The sequence below is a fragment of the Ranitomeya imitator genome, chromosome 9, assembly GCF_032444005.1.
Source record: "Ranitomeya imitator isolate aRanImi1 chromosome 9, aRanImi1.pri, whole genome shotgun sequence".
Lineage (NCBI taxonomy): Eukaryota > Metazoa > Chordata > Amphibia > Anura > Dendrobatidae > Ranitomeya > Ranitomeya imitator.
Genome location: NC_091290.1, coordinates 157,669,043 through 157,690,759, shown reverse-complemented (window position 1 = coordinate 157,690,759; position 21,717 = coordinate 157,669,043). Strand labels below are relative to the sequence as shown.

The following is a 21,717-nucleotide window of genomic DNA, read 5'->3' as shown; positions in this document are numbered from 1 at the left end:
AGCGTTTTCTCCATCAGAACTCCTCCAACATGTCCTGCTGAGCGAGATAGCTCTCCAGAAGAAGGTGCTACTCACAGCCTACGTACGTAGTACTAGTCCAAGACCATATCATTATAGAAGGGGACTAAGGAATAACTGCTAAAGCCAGTTTGACCCAAACTCAGAATACTCACTTCTCTTCCTAGATCTGCTCCACGGAGCGAGAGAAACTCTACATTCTGCTGGGTGAAGTCACAAACACAGTGGGCATAGGGGCACACTATGTGCGGAATACATGGTGCAATGGACTTCTAGGGTGCCCCAATCCCTCCCCTCTTGATTAAGCATAATACTTTGGATGGACAGATGGCTTCTATGAGCTCGTTAGTTTCAGTGGACATTTTCCACTGCTGCTTAAGCTTTGTTTTACTGATCTTCTCCAGAGTAACTTACGTAGAAGACACAGCGGGATGGGAATGGTAGATAACATATCTATGAGGTTTGGGGTCACTTACTTTCTCTACATGACAGCTCTCCACAATATTCTATTCCATTATTGTTATCTGGTTGGTTGGGTTGCCATGAGCGGAAGTTGTACATGGATCCATCATTCCACTTCCAGCGACGATTCTGAAAATGATAAAGCTTGTACATTAAAGTGTCCTGCCTGTATTGTAGTCTGCTGGGCACTGATACATATAATCATCACTTCTTACAGAGAAGACCCCCACCCACCACACCACCCACAGAGTGCCATATGCTATCACCTGCTCGGGGTCGTGAAGTCCTATCCACACTGGCTGGTTCTTCTGGTAGGCAGATATGTGGGAGGCAATGATATCGGCTTCTGCAGAATCCATGATCGATGCCAGATGAGCCCCGTGGCCATAGGCTTGGCAGTCAAACTGTGGGTAGATGGTGGATACAAGATTTCTGCTGAGATGTGGAGAGCTTGAGAGGACAGGAGCAAGGTGTCTGCAATGGGCCGGCACTGGGACTGGACTATAGGCAGATGGATGGGACTACCATCCATCAGCCATGTGTTCTGCTTCACGCAAATCCTACACCATAAATCTCCCCATGTCACAATTAAAGGGGAGGGTCATCCAGCTTCTCCATATCTGTAAATAATGATCTTATCTGGACGTCCAGACCCTGATCCTGAAATGTATGCCATCATGTGTCAGTCTATAAAGAAATCACAGAGAATATAGACTACAAGTAACTAAACTGTCAGTATGGAAGGAAGGCCTGGAAAGCAGTTAATATTGACCGGGGCGGGGCCTCAGTATGGGAGGAACTATTCACACTGCTGGAGGCTGTCCCTGAGGCGCCAGCTCATATCACTCACTGGAGGGAGTCGGCTCTGTGTGTCAGATCAGTCGCGATGATTTATCAGTAAATACAACTAAATATACCTAGGAATACTGATGATTGACAATTAGCCTCATTTACATATTGGCTGCGAAAACATGAATGAATGTAGGGGTCCAGAAACATTTCAGAGCTCGGTAAGTCGTCTTCAAGAACCTGACACTGTGGTGACCTTAGGCAGACATGGCTTAGCTTTTAGCCCTTTCATTGTATTTCTGTACTCCTATTACTCATTTTTATGTTAGAGTTATACAGCCATTTTGACATGGATTTTCAAAGTAAATATACCAATCTCATTAGGTCTGAGACCTACTTATAATGTATACAGTGTAAAAAGGTTCAGGACCCACTGAAAGGTTATGTGGCAGAGGCTACATACAGTCTCATCGAATGGTAAACTAAGAACCTCATGTTCCGCTTTGGTATTTTTGAATTGCGGCATTAGGTCACCGACAGAAGTACCCGGCAGCTGGGCAGCAGGACACACATCCATCCGCTCATCTCAGACTGGACCCTAGAAATCTATTCCTTTCAGTCCAAACATCTGATGTGCAGGAGCACAACTCCCAACAGATGGGTCTTGTGTCTTCTTCTTACCTCGGCCTCAGACCAAGTTAATGGATAGCGGAAGTAGCCATAGCAGTTTGCCTTGTAGTAGAACCAGCCATTTGGGCAGCTGGACCGTGTCTTACCTAAAAAAAAAACAGTGTCGTGAAATAGTGAACTTCCAGCATGGACCATACCTGCCCAACACATATGGCATATCGGCAGGGTTTGCCCCAGACCACAAGGAGGACACAAGGTCCCTTCCTCAGCCCCTGATTAGCTGGATGTGACCTTGTCTCCATCTTTATTATTGTGTATAAGAGAAGGCTAGCACAGTGTCATGTTCTGGACACATGGGAGGACCTGTAGAAGAAGCAAATGCGGAGAACCCAGTGGCAGAACATGGGCTGGGAGATGACGGGTTGTGCTGATTGAAGGCAGAATATTGGCCGCTACAGGAGCGTCGCTTTGAACCTTCTTGACAGGGTTACTTTAGATGCAGCTTTTACAATGCTGACACTCTTCATGTCTCCTGGCATCTCGGAGAGATCTGATATTTTACCTTCAGCGACCTGTGTGACAGCCAGGGATCCCAGGAGAAGAATGAGGGCGCACCAGGAGACGGCCATGATACCTGCAGAACAGCATTGAGCAGCATTAGACTCCAGATATTGGACTGTTCTATGGGCCATGATTAGGGCCCACTAACCTCCAGCTTTACACTTTCACTATTTCCAGTCTATAACCCTCTATCCGCTTCCACATAATATCAGCCACGCGTGGCAGTTGCGAGGGGAGATAACCTTCCTGCCTATGGACATCAGTTCAGGATGTGATACATGCACTTTCTATGAAAATCTAAGGTGGGCTTCTACACTTTGAGGCTAGGTCCTTGCAGGTCCGACATTCTGCTCTCAAACATTCTAGTATATATTTAGACCGATCGGAGGTCCATTTTTAACCCTTTACAGACATATGATGTAAATGTAAATCCTATGTTGGGTCCTCATCTTTGAAGTATGCTCAGTTCATGAGCCCAGCAGATGATGGTTGTGTTGTTCAGCCATCATCTGCTTCTAATAGCGGACCTACAACTGCAGGTGTTAACTTGTTAAATACCACTGTCAGTATGAGACAGCAACATTTACACTAGGCGGCCTGGGGGTGCACCTTCTTAAATAGATGCCTAGATGTGCCTAGATGGCAGAGTGCCAGTGGGTCGCCATGTCAGTTGGACGTTCCTGTGCCTGCCATGAGGGTGCTCCTTTGAAGCCCAGCGTGCGGTGGTGATTTCTGCTAGATACTGCTCTACCATAGCATCGCATTGCTCAGTACAGGGGAACAGACAATCGCAGATTCAGCTCCTATTGTACATCGCAAGGTTTTAAAAGCATAAAAAACTAAATGCTCAAATCACTTTCCTTTTCCTCCTTTAGAAATAAACAAAATAAACAGTAAAAACGTAACATATTTTTATTGCTGCATCTGTAAAAGCCTGATCGATCAAAATCTAATCGGTAACAGCGTAACTAGAAAAAAATATCAAATTGTCAGAATTGTGATTTTTTTTTTTTTTGCTGCTGCAATACCACAAAAAAATGCAGTAGCAAGTGACCAAAAGGTTATATCTAACCTAGAATGTTACCAATAAAACCAGCAGCTCGTGGCGCAAACATCAAGCCTTCATATGGCACCATTACATGAGAATGAAAACATTATGGGTCTCAGAAAATAGCAACGCGGGAGATATATTTTATTTTACAAATTTCAGAATTTATTTTCAATAGTTAAATTGCAAACAAAAGTATTCAGATTTGGTATCGCAGCAATTGTGCTGACCCGGAGAATCGGCTTTCCAAGTCCCTTTGTGCACTATAAAAGCAAAACCCTAAAATTAATGGTGTGCTTGAGCAATTTGACTGTGCTTGAATTTTTTTTCCACTTTTCAGTATATTGAATAGCAAAATAAATGGTGTAATTCAAACTACAACTCCGCCTGCAAAAAAATAAGACTTCTGGCAGCAGACGGTCCCTCGCCTCTGGCAGCAGACTGTCCTTCACCTCTGGCAGCGGATTCTCCCTCGCCACTGGCAGCAGATTGTCCCTCGCCTCTGGCAGCGGATTGTCCCTCGCCTCTGGCAGCAGACTGTCCCTCGCTTCTGGCAGCAGATTGTCCCTCGCCTCTGGCAGCAGACGGTCCTTCGCCTCTGGCAGCGGATTCTCCCTCGCCTCTGGCAGCAGACTGTCCCTCGCCTCTGGCAGCAGACTGTCCCTCGCCTCTGGCAGCAGACTGTCCTTCGCCTCTGGCAGCGGATTCTCCCTCGCCTCTGGCAGCAGACTGTCCCTCGCTTCTGGCAGCAGATTGTCCCTCGCCTCTGGCAGCAGACTGTCCTTCGCTTCTGGCAGCAGATTGTCCCTCGCCTCTGGCAGCAGATTGTCCCTCGCCTCTGGCAGCAGACTGTCCCTCGCCTCTGGCAGCAGACTGTCCCTCGCCTCTGGCAGCAGACTGTCCCTCGCCTCTGGCAGCAGACTGTCCCTCGCCTCTGGCAGCAGACTGTCCCTCGCCTCTGGCAGCAGATTGTCCCTCCCCCCGGGCACCGGATTGTCCCTCGCCTCTGGCAGCAGATTGTCCCTCGCCTCTGGCAGCAGACTGTCCCTCGTCTCTGGCAGCAGACGGTCCCTCGCCTCTGGCAGCGGATTGTCCCTCGCCTCTGGCAGCGGATTGTCCCTCGCCTCTGGCAGCAGATTGTCCCTCGCCTCTGGCAGCAGATTGTCCCTCGTCTCTGGCAGCAGATTGTCCCTCGCCTCTGGCAGCAGATTGTCCCTCGCCTCTGCAGCAGATTCTCCCTCGCCTCTGGCAGCAGATTCTCCCTCGCCTCTGGCAGCAGATTCTCCCTCGCCTCTGGCAGCAGATTCTCCCTCGCCTCTGGCAGCAGACTGTCCCTCGCTTCTGGCAGCAGATTCTCCCTCGCCTCTGGCAGCAGATTGTCCCTCGTCTCTGGCAGCGGATTCTCCCTCGCCTCTGGCAGCAGACTGTCCCTCGCCTCTGGCAGCAGACTGTCCCTCGCCTCTGGCAGCAGACTGTCCTTCGCCTCTGGCAGCGGATTCTCCCTCGCCTCTGGCAGCAGACTGTCCCTCGCTTCTGGCAGCAGATTGTCCCTCGCCTCTGGCAGCAGACTGTCCTTCGCTTCTGGCAGCGGATTCTCCCTCGCCACTGGCAGCAGACTCTCCCTCGCTTCTGGCAGCAGATTGTCCCTCGCCTCTGGCAGCAGATTGTCCCTCGCCTCTGGCAGCAGACTGTCCCTCGCCTCTGGCAGCAGACTGTCCCTCGCCTCTGGCAGCAGACTGTCCCTCGCCTCTGGCAGCAGACTGTCCCTCCCCTCTGGCAGCAGACTGTCCCTCACCTCTGGCACCGGATTGTCCCTCGCCTCTGGCAGCAGATTGTCCCTCGCCTCTGGCAGCAGACTGTCCCTCGTCTCTGGCAGCAGACGGTCCCTCGCCTCTGGCAGCGGATTGTCCCTCGCCTCTGGCAGCAGATTGTCCCTCGCCTCTGGCAGCAGATTGTCCCTCGTCTCTGGCAGCAGATTGTCCCTCGCCTCTGGCAGCAGATTGTCCCTCGCCTCTGGCAGCAGATTCTCCCTCGCCTCTGGCAGCAGATTCTCCCTCGCCTCTGGCAGCAGATTCTCCCTCGCCTCTGGCAGCAGATTCTCCCTCGCCTCTGGCAGCAGATTCTCCCTCGCCTCTGGCAGCAGACTGTCCCTCGCTTCTGGCAGCAGATTCTCCCTCGCCTCTGGCAGCAGATTGTCCCTCGCCTCTGGCAGCGGATTCTCCCTCGCCTCTGGCAGCAGACTGTCCCTCGCTTCTGGCAGCAGATTCTCCCTCGCCTCTGGCAGCAGACTGTCCCTCGCTTCTGGCAGCAGATTGTCCCTCACCTCTGGCAGCAGATTGTCCCTCGCCTCTGGCACCGGATTGTCCCTCACCTCTGGCAGCGGATTGTCCCTCGCCTCTGGCAGAAGATTGTCCCTCGCCTCTGGCAGCGGATTGTCCTGTTATGTTTGCTAATGACAGGTGTTATGAAGGCAATCCAGAAACACTGTGTGCTTAGCGATCAGAGCGCACACAGTGATCTGACAAATACCCAAAAATACAAGAACGAGCTCTGAGACGTGGAAACTCTGTAGACTGCACACCTGATCCTATCCTAAACACAACTAAAAGCGGCTGTGGATTGCGCCTAACAACTACCTAGGCAACTCGGCACAGCCTAAGAAACTAGCTAGCCTGAAGATAGAAAAATAGGCCTGACTTGCCCCAGAGAAATTCCCCAAAGGAAAAGGCAGCCCCCCACATATAATGACTGTGAGTAAGATGAAAAGACAAAACGTAGGGATGAAATAGATTCAGCAAAGTGGGGCCCGATATTCTAGGACAGAGCGAGGACAGTAAAGCGAACTTTGCAGTCTACAAAAAACCCTAAAGCAAAACCACGCAAAGGGGGCAAAAAAAACCCACCGTGCCGAACTAACGGCACGGCGGTACACCCTTTGCGTCTCAGAGCTTCCAGCAAAACAAAAGACAAGCTGGACAGAAAAAAAGCAACAAAAAAGCAAAAAGCACTTAGCTATACAGAGCAGCAGGTCACAGGAACAATCAGGAGAAGCTCAGATCCAACACTGAAACATTGACAAGGAGCAAGGATAGCAGCATCAGGCGGAGTTAAGTAATGAAGCAGTTAACAAGCTCACCAGAACACCTGAGGGAGGAAGCTCAGAAGCTGCAGTACCACTTGTGACCACAGGAGTGAATTCAGCCACAGAATTCACAACATTGTCCCTCGCCGCTGGCAGCAGATTGTCCCTCGCCTCTGGCAGAAGATTGTCCCTCACCTCTGGCAGAAGATTGTCCCTCGCCTCTGGCAGCGGATTGTCCCTCGCCTCTGGCAGAAGATTGTCCCTCGCCTCTGGCAGCGGATTGTCCCTCGCCTCTGGCAGCAGACTGTCCCTCGCCTCTGGCAGCGGATTGTCCCTCGCCTCTGGCAGCGGATTCTCCCTCGCCTCTGGCAGCAGACTCTCCCTCGCTTCTGACAGCAGATTGTCCCTCGCCTCTGGCAGCAGATTGTCCCTCGCCTCTGGCAGCAGACTGTCCCTCGCCTCTGGCAGCAGACTGTCCCTCGCCTCTGCAGCAGATTCTCCCTCGCCTCTGGCAGCAGATTCTCCCTCGCCTCTGGCAGCAGATTCTCCCTCGCCTCTGGCAGCAGATTCTCCCTCGCCTCTGGCAGCAGACTGTCCCTCGCTTCTGGCAGCAGATTCTCCCTCGCCTCTGGCAGCAGATTGTCCCTCGCCTCTGGCAGCGGATTCTCCCTCGCCTCTGGCAGCAGACTGTCCCTCGCCTCTGGCAGCAGACTGTCCCTCGCCTCTGGCAGCAGACTGTCCTTCGCCTCTGGCAGCGGATTCTCCCTCGCCTCTGGCAGCAGACTGTCCCTCGCTTCTGGCAGCAGATTGTCCCTCGCCTCTGGCAGCAGACTGTCCTTCGCTTCTGGCAGCGGATTCTCCCTCGCCACTGGCAGCAGACTCTCCCTCGCTTCTGGCAGCAGATTGTCCCTCGCCTCTGGCAGCAGATTGTCCCTCGCCTCTGGCAGCAGACTGTCCCTCGCCTCTGGCAGCAGACTGTCCCTCGCCTCTGGCAGCAGACTGTCCCTCGCCTCTGGCAGCAGACTGTCCCTCACCTCTGGCAGCAGACTGTCCCTCACCTCTGGCACCGGATTGTCCCTCGCCTCTGGCAGCAGATTGTCCCTCGCCTCTGGCAGCAGACTGTCCCTCGTCTCTGGCAGCAGACGGTCCCTCGCCTCTGGCAGCGGATTGTCCCTCGCCTCTGGCAGCAGATTGTCCCTCGCCTCTGGCAGCAGATTGTCCCTCGTCTCTGGCAGCAGATTGTCCCTCGCCTCTGGCAGCAGATTGTCCCTCGCCTCTGGCAGCAGATTCTCCCTCGCCTCTGGCAGCAGATTCTCCCTCGCCTCTGGCAGCAGATTCTCCCTCGCCTCTGGTAGCAGATTCTCCCTCGCCTCTGGCAGCAGATTCTCCCTCGCCTCTGGCAGCAGACTGTCCCTCGCTTCTGGCAGCAGATTCTCCCTCGCCTCTGGCAGCAGATTATCCCTCGCCTCTGGCAGCGGATTCTCCCTCGCCTCTGGCAGCAGACTGTCCCTCGCTTCTGGCAGCAGATTCTCCCTCGCCTCTGGCAGCAGACTGTCCCTCGCTTCTGGCAGCAGATTGTCCCTCACCTCTGGCAGCAGATTGTCCCTCGCCTCTGGCACCGGATTGTCCCTCACCTCTGGCAGCGGATTGTCCCTCGCCTCTGGCAGAAGATTGTCCCTCGCCTCTGGCAGCGGATTGTCCTGTTATGTTTGCTAATGACAGGTGTTATGAAGGCAATCCAGAAACACTGTGTGCTTAGCGATCAGAGCGCACACAGTGATCTGACAAATACCCAAAAATACAAGAACGAGCTCTGAGACGTGGAAACTCTGTAGACTGCACACCTGATCCTATCCTAAACACAACTAAAAGCGGCTGTGGATTGCGCCTAACAACTACCTAGGCAACTCGGCACAGCCTAAGAAACTAGCTAGCCTGAAGATAGAAAAATAGGCCTGACTTGCCCCAGAGAAATTCCCCAAAGGAAAAGGCAGCCCCCCACATATAATGACTGTGAGTAAGATGAAAAGACAAAACGTAGGGATGAAATAGATTCAGCAAAGTGGGGCCCGATATTCTAGGACAGAGCGAGGACAGTAAAGCGAACTTTGCAGTCTACAAAAAACCCTAAAGCAAAACCACGCAAAGGGGGCAAAAAAAAACCACCGTGCCGAACTAACGGCACGGCGGTACACCCTTTGCGTCTCAGAGCTTCCAGCAAAACAAAAGACAAGCTGGACAGAAAAAAAGCAACAAAAAAGCAAAAAGCACTTAGCTATACAGAGCAGCAGGTCACAGGAACAATCAGGAGAAGCTCAGATCCAACACTGAAACATTGACAAGGAGCAAGGATAGCAGCATCAGGCGGAGTTAAGTAATGAAGCAGCTAACGAGCTCACCAGAACACCTGAGAGAGGAAGCTCAGAAGCTGCAGTACCACTTGTGACCACAGGAGTGAATTCAGCCACAGAATTCACAACAGTACCCCCCCCTTGAGGAGGGGTCACCGAACCCTCACCAGAGCCCCCAGGCCGACCAGGATGAGCCGCATGAAAGGCACGAACAAGATCGGAAGCATGAACATCAGAGGCAAAAACCCAGGAATTATCTTCCTGAGCATAACCCTTCCATTTAACCAGATACTGGAGTTTCCGTCTAGAAACACGAGAATCCAAAATCTTCTCCACAATATACTCCAATTCCCCCTCCACCAAAACCGGGGCAGGAGGCTCAAAAGATGGAACCATAGGTGCCACGTATCTCCGCAACAACGACCTATGGAATACATTATGTATGGAAAAGGAGTCTGGGAGGGTCAAACGAAAAGACACAGGATTGAGAACCTCAGAAATCCTATACGGACCAATAAAACGAGGTTTAAATTTAGGAGAGGAAACCTTCATAGGAATATGACGAGAAGATAACCAAACCAGATCCCCAACACGAAGTCGGGGACCCACAAGGCGTCTGCGATTAGCTAAAAGTTGAGCTTTCTCCTGGGACAAGATCAAATTGTCCACTACCTGAGTCCAGATCTGCTGCAACCTATCCACCACAGAATCCACACCAGGACAGTCCGAAGACTCTACCTGTCCTGAAGAGAAACGAGGATGGAACCCAGAATTGCAAAAAAAAGGAGAAACCAAGGTAGCCGAGCTGGCCCGATTATTAAGGGCGAACTCAGCCAACGGCAAAAAGGACACCCAATCATCCTGGTCTGCAGAAACAAAACATCTCAGATATGTTTCCAAGGTCTGATTGGTTCGTTCGGTCTGACCATTAGTCTGAGGATGGAAAGCCGAGGAAAAGGATAGGTCAATGCCCATCCTACCACAAAAGGCTCGCCAAAACCTTGAAACAAACTGGGAACCTCTGTCAGAAACAATATTCTCAGGAATGCCATGCAACCGAACCACATGCTGAAAGAACAAAGGTACCAAATCAGAGGAGGAAGGCAATTTAGCCAAGGGCACCAGATGGACCATTTTAGAAAAGCGATCACAGACCACCCAAATGACTGACATCTTTTGAGAAACGGGAAGGTCAGAAATGAAATCCATCGAAATATGTGTCCAAGGCCTCTTTGGGACCGGCAAGGGTAAAAGCAACCCACTGGCACGAGAACAGCAGGGCTTAGCCCTAGCACAAATCCCACAGGACTGCACAAAAGTACGTACATCCCGTGACAGAGATGGCCACCAGAAGGATCTAGCCACTAACTCTCTGGTACCAAAGATTCCAGGATGACCAGCCAACACCGAACAATGAAGTTCAGAGATAAGTTTATTAGTCCACCTATCAGGGACGAACAGTTTCTCTGCTGGACAACGATCAGGTTTACTCCGCCTGAAATTTTTGCAGCACCCGCCGCAAATCAGGGGAGATGGCAGACACAATGACTCCTTCCTTGAGGATACCCGCTGGCTCAGATAAACCCGGAGAGTCGGGCACAAAACTCCTAGACAGAGCATCCGCCTTCACATTTTTAGAGCCCGGAAGGTACGAAATCACAAAGTCGAAGCGGGCAAAAAATAACGACCAACGGGCCTGTCTAGGATTCAAGCGCTTGGCAGACTCGAGATAAGTCAAGTTCTTATGATCAGTCAATACCACCACCAGATGCTTAGCTCCTTCAAGCCAATGACGCCACTCCTCGAATGCCCACTTCATGGCCAGCAACTCTCGGTTGCCCACATCATAATTACGCTCAGCGGGCGAAAACTTCCTGGAAAAGAAAGCACATGGTTTCATCACTGAGCAATCAGAACCTCTCTGTGACAAAACCGCCCCTGCTCCAATCTCAGAAGCATCAACCTCGACCTGGAACGGAAGAGAAACATCTGGCTGACACAACACAGGGGCAGAACAAAAACGACGCTTCAACTCCTGAAAAGCTTCCACAGCAGCAGAAGACCAATTAACCAAATCAGCACCCTTCTTGGTCAAATCGGTCAATGGTTTGGCAATGCTAGAAAAATTACAGATGAAGCGACGATAAAAATTAGCAAAGCCCAGGAACTTTTGCAGACTTTTCAGAGATGTCGGCTGAATCCAATCCTGGATGGCTTGGACCTTAACTGGATCCATCTCGATAGTAGAAGGGGTAAAGATGAACCCCAAAAATGAAACTTTCTGCACACCGAAGAGACACTTTGATCCCTTCACAAACAAAGAGTTAGCACGCAGGACCTGAAAAACCATTCTGACCTGCTTCACATGAGACTCCCAATCATCTGAGAAGATCAAAATGTCATCCAAGTAAACAATCAGGAATTTATCCAGATACTCACGGAAGATGTCATGCATAAAAGACTGAAACACAGATGGAGCATTGGCAAGTCCGAACGGCATCACTAGATACTCAAAATGACCCTCGGGCGTATTGAATGCAGTTTTCCATTCATCTCCTTGCCTGATTCTCACCAGATTATACGCACTACGAAGATCTATCTTAGTGAACCAACTAGCCCCCTTAATCCGAGCAAACAAGTCAGATAACAATGGCAAGGGATACTGAAATTTAACAGTGATCTTATTAAGAAGGCGGTAATCAATACACGGTCTCAGCGAACCATCCTTCTTGGCTACAAAGAAGAACCCTGCTCCCAGTGGTGATGACGATGGGCGAATATGTCCCTTCTCCAGGGATTCCTTCACATAACTGCGCATAGCGGCGTGTTCGGGCACGGATAAATTAAATAATCGACCTTTAGGGAATTTACTACCAGGAATCAAATTGATAGCACAATCACAATCCCTATGCGGAGGTAGAGCATCGGACTTGGGCTCTTCAAATACATCCTGATAATCAGACAAGAACTCTGGGACCTCAGAAGGGGTGGATGACGAAATCGACAAAAATGGAACATCACCATGTACCCCCTGACAACCCCAGCTGGATACCGACATGGAATTCCAATCCAATACTGGATTATGGGTTTGTAGCCATGGCAACCCCAACACGACCACATCATGCAGATTATGCAACACCAGAAAGCGAATAACTTCCTGATGTGCAGGAGCCATGCACATGGTCAGCTGGGCCCAGTATAGAGGTTTATTCTTGGCCAAAGGTGTAGCATCAATTCCTCTCAATGGAATAGGACACCGCAAAGACTCCAAGAAAAACCCACAACGTTTAGCATAATCCAAATCCATCAGATTCAGGGCAGCGCCCGAATCCACAAACGCCATGACAGAAAACGACGACAAAGAGCATATCAAGGTAATGGACAGAAGGAATTTGGACTGTACAGTACCAATGACGGCAGACCTAGCGGACCGCTTAGTGCGCTTAGGACAATCAGAAATAGCATGAGTGGAATCACCACAGTAGAAACACAGACCATTCAGACGTCTGTATTCCTGCCGTTCAACTCTAGTCATAGTCCTATCGCACTGCATAGGCTCAGGTTTAACCTCAGGCAGCCTCAGAGAGACCCTTTCTGAACAAAGCTGCAAGCGCAGATTCATTCCACTGAGTGAGTACTGACCATTTCCTAAATTTCTGACAATATACTTCTATATCATCCTGACCCTGGCACAAAGCCAGCAAATTTTTCTCAGCCTGATCCACTGAATTAGGCTCATCGTACAGCAATCCGAGCGCCAGGAAAAACGCATCGACACTACTCAATGCAGGGTCTCCTGGCGCAAGAGAAAATGCCCAGTCTTGAGGGTCGCCGCGCAAAAAAGAAATAATAATCAAAACCTGTTGAATAGGATTACCAGAAGAATGAGGTTTCAAGGCCAGAAATAGCTTACAATTATTTTTGAAACTTAGAAACTTAGTTCTATCTCCAAAAAACAAATCAGGAATAGGAATTCTTGGTTCTAACATAGATTTCTGATCCATCTGCTACAGATGGATCTGGATAAGTTGGAAACTTGGGCTGAAAGGTGGCAGATGAGGTTTAACAATGATAAATGTAAGGTTATACACATGGGAAGAGGGAATCAATATCACCATTACACACTGAACTGGAAACCACTGGGTAAATCTGACAGGGAGAAGGACTTGGGGATCCTAGTTAATGATAAACTTACCTGGAGCAGCCAGTGCCAGGCAACAGCTGCCAAGGCAAACAGGATCATGGGGTGCATTAAAAGAGGTCTGGATACACATGATGAGAGCATTATACTGCCTCTGTACAAATCCCTAGTTAGACCGCACATGGAGTACTGTGTCCAGTTTTGGGCACCGGTGCTCAGGAAGGATATAATGGAACTAGAGAGAGTACAAAGGAGGGCAACAAAATTAATAAAGGGGATGGGAGAACTACAATACCCAGATAGATTAGCGAAATTAGGATTATTTAGTCTAGAAAAAAGACGACTGAGGGGCGATCTAATAACCATGTATAAGTATATAAGGGGACAATACAAATATCTCGCTGAGGATCTGTTTATACCAAGGAAGGTGACGGGCACAAGGGGGCATTCTTTGCGTCTGGAGGAGAGAAGGTTTTTCCACCAACATAGAAGAGGATTCTTTACTGTTAGGGCAGTGAGAATCTGGAATTGCTTGCCTGAGGAGGTGGTGATGGCGAACTCAGTCGAGGGGTTCAAGAGAGGCCTGGATGTCTTCCTGGAGCAGAACAATATTGTATCATACAATTATTAGGTTCTGTAGAAGGACGTAGATCTGGGTATTTATTATGATGGAATATAGGCTGAACTGGATGGACAAATGTCTTTTTTCGGCCTTACTAACTATGTTACTATGTTACTATGTATGTTAATAGTATCTTGAATTTTTTGTACATTTATAACGAGATTATCTATTGAAGAGCACAGACCCTGAATATCCATGTCCACACCTGTGTCCAGAATCACCCAAATGTCTAGGGGAAAAAAAAAAAAAGTGAACACAGAGCAGAAAAAAAAAAAAATGATGTCAGAACTTTTTCTTTCCCTCTATTGAGAATCATTAGTTAGGCTCCTTGTACTGTTATGTTTGCTAATGACAGGTGTTATGAGGGCAATCCAGAAACACTGTGTGCTTAGCGATCAGAGCGCACACAGTGATCTGACAAATACCCAAAAATACAAGAACGAGCTCTGAGACGTGGAAACTCTGTAGACTGCACACCTGATCCTATCCTAAACACAACTAAAAGCGGCTGTGGATTGCGCCTAACAACTACCTAGGCAACTCGGCACAGCCTAAGAAACTAGCTAGCCTGAAGATAGAAAAATAGGCCTGACTTGCCCCAGAGAAATTCCCCAAAGGAAAAGGCAGCCCCCCACATATAATGACTGTGAGTAAGATGAAAAGACAAAACGTAGGGATGAAATAGATTCAGCAAAGTGGGGCCCGATATTCTAGGACAGAGCGAGGACAGTAAAGCGAACTTTGCAGTCTACAAAAAACCCTAAAGCAAAACCACGCAAAGGGGGCAAAAAAAAACCACCGTGCCGAACTAACGGCACGGCGGTACACCCTTTGCGTCTCAGAGCTTCCAGCAAAACAAAAGACAAGCTGGACAGAAAAAAAAGCAACAAAAAAGCAAAAAGCACTTAGCTATACAGAGCAGCAGGTCACAGGAACAATCAGGAGAAGCTCAGATCCAACACTGAAACATTGACAAGGAGCAAGGATAGCAGCATCAGGCGGAGTTAAGTAATGAAGCAGTTAACGAGCTCACCAGAACACCTGAGGGAGGAAGCTCAGAAGCTGCAGTACCACTTGTGACCACAGGAGTGAATTCAGCCACAGAATTCACAACATTGTCCCTCGCCGCTGGCAGCAGATTGTCCCTCGCCTCTGGCAGAAGATTGTCCCTCACCTCTGGCAGAAGATTGTCCCTCGCCTCTGGCAGCGGATTGTCCCTCGCCTCTGGCAGAAGATTGTCCCTCGCCTCTGGCAGCGGATTGTCCCTCGCCTCTGGCAGCAGACTGTCCCTCGCCTCTGGCAGCGGATTGTCCCTCGCCTCTGGCAGCGGATTCTCCCTCGCCTCTGGCAGCAGACTCTCCCTCGCTTCTGACAGCAGATTGTCCCTCGCCTCTGGCAGCAGATTGTCCCTCGCCTCTGGCAGCAGACTGTCCCTCGCCTCTGGCAGCAGACTGTCCCTCGCCTCTGGCAGCAGACTGTCCCTCGCCTCTGGCAGCAGACTGTCCCTCGCCTCTGGCAGCAGATTGTCCCTCACCTCTGGCACCGGATTGTCCCTCGCCTCTGGCAGCAGATTGTCCCTCGCCTCTGGCAGCAGACTGTCCCTCGTCTCTGGCAGCAGACGGTCCCTCGCCTCTGGCAGCGGATTGTCCCTCGCCTCTGGCAGCGGATTGTCCCTCGCCTCTGGCAGCAGATTGTCCCTCGCCTCTGGCAGCAGATTGTCCCTCGTCTCTGGCAGCAGATTGTCCCTCGCCTCTGGCAGCAGATTGTCCCTCGCCTCTGGCAGCAGATTCTCCCTCGCCTCTGGCAGCAGATTCTCCCTCGCCTCTGGCAGCAGATTGTCCCTCACCTCTGGCAGCAGACTGTCCCTCGCCTCTGGCAGCAGATTGTCCCTCGCCTCTGGCAGCAGATTGTCCCTCGCCTCTGGCAGAAGATTGTCCCTCGCCTCTGGCAGAAGATTGTCCCTCGCCTCTGGCAGAAGATTGTCCCTCGCCTCTGGCAGCGGATTGTCCCTCGCCTCTGGCAGCAGACTGTCCCTCGCCTCTGGCAGCAGATTGTCCCTCGCCTCTGGCAGCAGATTGTCCCTCGTCTCTGGCAGCAGACTGTCCCTCGCCTCTGGCAGCAGATTGTCCCTCAGCTCTGGCAGCAGATTGTCCCTCGCCTCTGGCAGCAGATTGTCCCTCGCCTCTGGCAGAAGCTTGTCTCTCGTCTCTGGCAGCAGACTGTCCCTCGCCTCTGGCAGCGGATTGTCCCTCGTCTCTGGCAGCAGACTGTCCCTCGTCTCTGGCAGCAGACTGTCCCTCGCCTCTGGCAGCAGATTGTCCCTCGCCTCTGGCAGAAGATTATCCCTTGCCTCTGGCAGCAGATTGTCCCTTTCCTCTTACATGATCGCTCACTGCCTGTGTACAGTAACTTCTCACACTTTCTGTAAATTGGTGGTGGGCCAGGTCTTCTGTCCCTCAGCAATCACTCAAAAGACCTCACAGAAGTGCTAAACTTTCTTTGGGCTTCATTGGTGATTACCGGAACCACCACCGATCACAGCACGTTTTGGGCTGCAGCGTTTCCAATGTTGTCAAAGAAAATATTAAAATTCTCAGAACTCACTCATATCCCCCCTCCCTCCCTTTTTCTTCCCTCTCACATTTGCCATAACAGGAGCTAGCACTCAAAGTTCCCTTTATGCAAAATGGCAATGCACAAAGAGATGTGAACCATCTTAATTGACATACAAGGAGTCCTCATTATATCCAGGGGACTGAACGAGGATGTGTATTATACACAAGGATAGGGTTAGGAAAAGGCTGGTTATGAGTGGATTAAAGGAAAATCTCACACCCTTTAGAAATAGCCATGGTCACTGAATTTACCCGTAAACAAGACAGCGGAAGCCTTTTTGACTACAAGAATTGCATGTTGATTTCAGGTGACGCCGAGTCGCTGCAGTTACAATAAGTCAGCTCAGACAGTATGTTTCAAGGAGTAAATAAATTATAGTGGAATTTCTATACATCCGATATTAATGAGATGTACATTTTCAGCAGTAGGCTAACTAGGGAAAAATATGCATATTTTCTGGTTACCATAATCCCCACCAAAAGGCCCCAAATCCATAGGGCCATATAAGCACCAGAAGCTAGGCCATGCTTGGTCACTAAGTATAGATAAAATCCCGATGTAAAATATGGCATCAGTCTCAAACTTCTACAGTCGTCCTATGATTCCTTGTTGGGTAAAGAGAATGGGGCATCAGACTGCGCTGCTCGCCTGTCAGAATGATGAACCAGAGGAGTCCAAGTGGATGCAATGGAGAAATAGACATTATTTCTATGCGTTTCGTGGTGATCACACCACTTCCTCAGGACAGTCTACACCAAGGTTCATCATTCTGACAGGCGAGCAGCGCAGTCTGATGCCCCATCCTCTTTACCCAACAAGGAATCATCGCTCCGGGGTTTGCAGCAGCCGCCAATGTTAAGCACAGTGGTTGTGTCTCACATAACCGCAATAGGTGAGTGAATTTGAATTATCTTACATTCCTTTTCTCTTGGATAAGACCCTATGTGCGCTCTATATTCCTTCCTGCTATACGGTCGTCCTATGAGGAGTTATTGCATAAGTTGGGATCTCATGAAATCATGAAGGGCCTGAGACCAGCCCACAACCGGGCCCATGTGAGGTCATCATAGAGGGCTGTGCGGGTGGGACTCTGGGTCTGATGAAAGATCAAGCTCATCTATGTTCCTGTAGAGAGTTACACATCCGTGTATGCAGGGACCCCGCTACTGACGGCCTCCAGCGCTCGCCTTCGGCTAAACTGAATCGTCTCTGCAATTGATGTAGTAAGTTCTTCTATTAATCCCTTTTATTTTAAGTACCTGTATATGCTGTATTGTTTAGTCCCCTTTGTAAAATCTTTTGTATATTTTTCATAAACACTGCCTCCCTTTGGATTAAATATAACATATAATAATTTAGTTCCTTATTTTCTGAAAACTACGCCTTGAAGCCACAAGCTACCTTAATCGGCGACCAATTGGCAGAAAATGGGTTGCTGGTGGCAGCAAGAAGTCTGGGGTATATACAGATATGCCATGTGTTGGAATCTGGGGTTGTATATACCGTACACTCATAGTTAGTTTCCTGATAACTGGCCTACTGGTGCGAACAGTCTGCGGCCTTCTCCGTTCATCGTCAGTATAGAGTGTAATTGTCTGGACGATAAGGGGCAGAAGAGATCTGATCGCTTCAAAGATCACATCGGGTGGTACTTGTGACCTTCCCAGCCAGTGATATCAGGAATATGTGTGATTAAGAAAATCCTGACATATTATTCCTGACAAATGTAAAAAGACAGTTCAACATTAAAGGCAAATTATAGAAAAATGGAATTATAAATAGAGGAAAACGTTCAGGGTGTCAGTGATAGATGTGTAGATGGAAGAGACGATCGGCGTGTCAGTAATAGATGTGTAGATGGAAGAGACGATCGGCGTGTCAGTAATAGATGTGTAGATGGAGGAGACGATCGGGGTGTCAGTAATAGATGTGCAGATGGAGGAGACGATCGGCGTGTCAGTAATAGATGTGTAGATGGAGGAGACGATCGACGTGTCAGTAATAGATGTGTAGATGGAGGAGACGATCGGCGTGTCAGTAATAGATGTGTAGATGGAGGAGACGATCGGCGTGTCAGTAATAGATGTGTAGATGGAGGAGACGATCGGCGTGTCAGTAATAGATGTGTAGATAGAGGAGATGATCGACGTGTCAGTAAGAGATGTGCAGATGGAGAAGACGATCGGCGTGTCAGTAATAGATGTGTAGATGGAGGAGACGATCGACGTGTCAGTAATAGATGTGTAGATGGAGGAGACGATCGGCATGTCAGTAATAGATGTGTAGATGGAGAAGACGATCGGCGTGTCAGTAATAGATGTGTAGATGGAGTAGACGATCGGCGTGTTAGTAAGAGATGTGTAGATGGAGGAGACGATCGGCGTGTTAGTAAGAGATGTGTAGATGGAGGAGACGATCGGCGTGTCAGTAATAGATGTGTAGATGGAGGAGACGATCGACGTGTCAGTAATAGATGTGTAGATGGAGGAGACGATCGGCGTGTTAGTAAGAGATGTGTAGATGGAGGAGACGATCGGCGTGTCAGTAATAGATGTGTAGATGGAGGAGACGATCGGCGTGTCAGTAATAGATGTGTAGATGCAGGAGACGATCGGCGTGTCAGTAATAGATGTGTAGATAGAGGAGACGATCGGGGTGTCAGTAATAGATGTGTAGATGGAGGAGACGATCGATGTGTCAGTAAGAGATGTGTAGATGGAGGAGACGATCGGCGTGTCAGTAATAGATGTGTAGATGGAGGAGACGATCGGCGTGTCAGTAATAGATGTGTAGATGGAGGAGACGATCGGCGTGTCAGTAATAGATGTGTAGATGGAGGAGACGATCGGGGTGTCAGTAATAGATGTGTAGATGGAGGAGACGATCGGCGTGTCAGTAATAGATGTGTAGATGGAGGAGACGATCGACGTGTTAGTAACAGATGTGTAGATGGAGGAGACGATCGGCGTGTCAGTAATAGATGTGTAGATGGAGGAGACGATCGGCGTGTCAGTAATAGATGTGTAGATAGAGGAGACGATCGGGGTGTCAGTAATAGATGTGTAGATGGAGGAGACGATCGGCGTGTCAGTAATAGATGTGTAGATGGAGGAGACGATCGGTGTGTCAGTAATAGATGTGTAGATGGAGGAGACGATCGACGTGTCAGTAATAGATGTGTAGATGGAGAAGACGATCGGCGTGTCAGTAATAGATATGTAGATGGAGGAGACGATCGGCGTGTCAGTAATAGATGTGTAGATGGAGTAGACGATCGACATGTCAGTAATAGATGTGTAGATGGAGGAGACGATCGGCGTGTCAGTAATAGATGTGTAGATGGAGGAGACGATCGGCGTGTCAGTAATAGATGTGTAGATAGAGGAGACGATCGACGTGTCAGTAATAGATGTGTAGATGGAGGAGACGATCGGCGTGTCAGTAATAGATGTGTAGATAGAGGAGACGATCGACGTGTCAGTAATAGATGTGTAGATGGAGGAGACGATCGGCGTGTCAGTAATAGATGTGTAGATGGAGGAGACGATCGGCGTGTCAGTAATAGATGTGTAGATAGAGGAGACGATCGGGGTGTCAGTAATAGTTATGTAGATGGAGGAGACGATCGATGTGTCAGTAAGAGATGTGTAGATGGAGGAGACGATCGGCGTGTCAGTAATAGATGTGTAGATGGAGGAGACGATCGGCGTGTCAGTAATAGATGTGTAGATGGAGGAGACGATCGGGGTGTCAGTAATAGATGTGTAGATGGAGGAGACGATCGGCGTGTCAGTAATAGATGTGTAGATGGAGGAGACGATCGACGTGTTAGTAACAGATGTGTAGATGGAGGAGACGATCGGCGTGTCAGTAATAGATGTGTAGATGGAGGAGACGATCGGCGTGTCAGTAATAGATGTGTAGATAGAGGAGACGATCGGGGTGTCAGTAATAGATGTGTAGATGGAGGAGACGATCGGCGTGTCAGTAATAGATGTGTAGATAGAGGAGACGATCGGCGTGTCAGTAATAGATGTGTAGATGGAGGAGACGATTGGCGTGTCAGTAATAGATGTGTAGATGGAGGAGACGATCGGCGTGTCAGTAAGAGATGTGTAGATGGAGGAGACGATCGGCGTGTCAGTAATAGATGTGTAGATGGAGGAGACGATCGGCGTGTTAGTAAGAGATGTGTAGATGGAGGAGACGATCGGCGTGTCAGTAATAGATGTGTAGATGGAGGAGACGATCGGCGTGTCAGTAATAGATGTGTAGATGGAGTAGACGATCGGCGTGTTAGTAAGAGATGTGTAGATGGAGGAGACGATCGGCGTGTCAGTAATAGATGTGTAGATGGAGGAGACGATCGGCGTGTTAGTAAGAGATGTGTAGATGGAGGAGACGATCGACGTGTCAGTAATAGATGTGTAGATGGAGGAGACGATCGGCGTGTTAGTAAGAGATGTGTAGATGGAGGAGACGATCGGCGTGTCAGTAATAGATGTGTAGATGGAGGAGACGATCGGCGTGTCAGTAATAGATGTGTAGATGGAGGAGACGAATGATGTGTCAGTAATAGATGTGTAGATGGAGGAGACGATCGGCGTGTCAGTAATAGATGTGTAGATGGAGGAGACGATCGGCGTGTCAGTAATAGATGTGTAGATGGAGGAGACGATCGATGTGTCAGTAATAGATGTGTAGATGGAGGAGACGATCGGCGTGTCAGTAATAGATGTGTAGATGGAGGAGACGATCGGCCTGTCAGTAATAGATGTGTAGATGGAGTAGACGATCGGCGTGTTAGTAAGAGATGTGTAGATGGAGGAGACGATCGGCGTGTCAGTAATAGATGTGTAGATGGAGGAGACGATCGGCGTGTCAGTAATAGATGTGTAGATGGAGGAGACGATCGGCGTGTCAGTAATAGATGTGTAGATGGAGGAGACGATCTGCGTGTCAGTAATAGATGTGTAGATGGAGTAGACAATCGGCGTGTTAGTAAGAGATGTGTAGATGGAGGAGATGATCGGCGTGTCAGTAATAGATGTGTAGATGGAGTAGACGATCGGGGTGTCAGTAGTAGATATGTAGATGGAGGAGACGATCGGCGTGTCAGTAATAGATGTGTAGATGGAGGAGACGATCAGCGTGTCAGTAATAGATGTGTAGATGGAGTAGACGATCGGCGTGTTAGTAAGAGATGTGTAGATGGAGGAGACGATCGGCGTGTCAGTAATAGATGTGTAGATGGAGGAGACGATCGGCGTGTCAGTAATAGATGTGTAGATGGAGGAGACGATCAGCGTGTCAGTAATAGATGTGTAGATGGAGTAGACGATCGGCGTGTTAGTAAGAGATGTGTAGATGGAGGAGACGATCGGCGTGTCAGTAATA

The 21,717-nt window shown here is 49.4% G+C and overlaps 1 protein-coding gene across 3 annotated transcripts in view; it reads right to left on the bottom strand.

The window, feature by feature from the left end:
* The window catches only part of REG4 (regenerating family member 4), a 77,957-nt gene that overhangs the window by 19,818 nt on the left and 36,422 nt on the right, over positions 1 to 21,717 (bottom strand). For all 3 annotated transcript variants that reach the window (XM_069739681.1, XM_069739682.1, XM_069739680.1), the window contains exons 2-5: positions 2,462 to 2,533; positions 1,951 to 2,045; positions 747 to 884; positions 495 to 609 (exon numbers count right to left, since the gene is read on the bottom strand). In XM_069739681.1, the coding sequence (XP_069595782.1) occupies positions 495 to 609; positions 747 to 884; positions 1,951 to 2,045; positions 2,462 to 2,528 (415 nt within the window). In that variant the 5' untranslated portion in view covers positions 2,529 to 2,533. The remainder of the gene's footprint in view (positions 1 to 494; positions 610 to 746; positions 885 to 1,950; positions 2,046 to 2,461; positions 2,534 to 21,717) is intronic.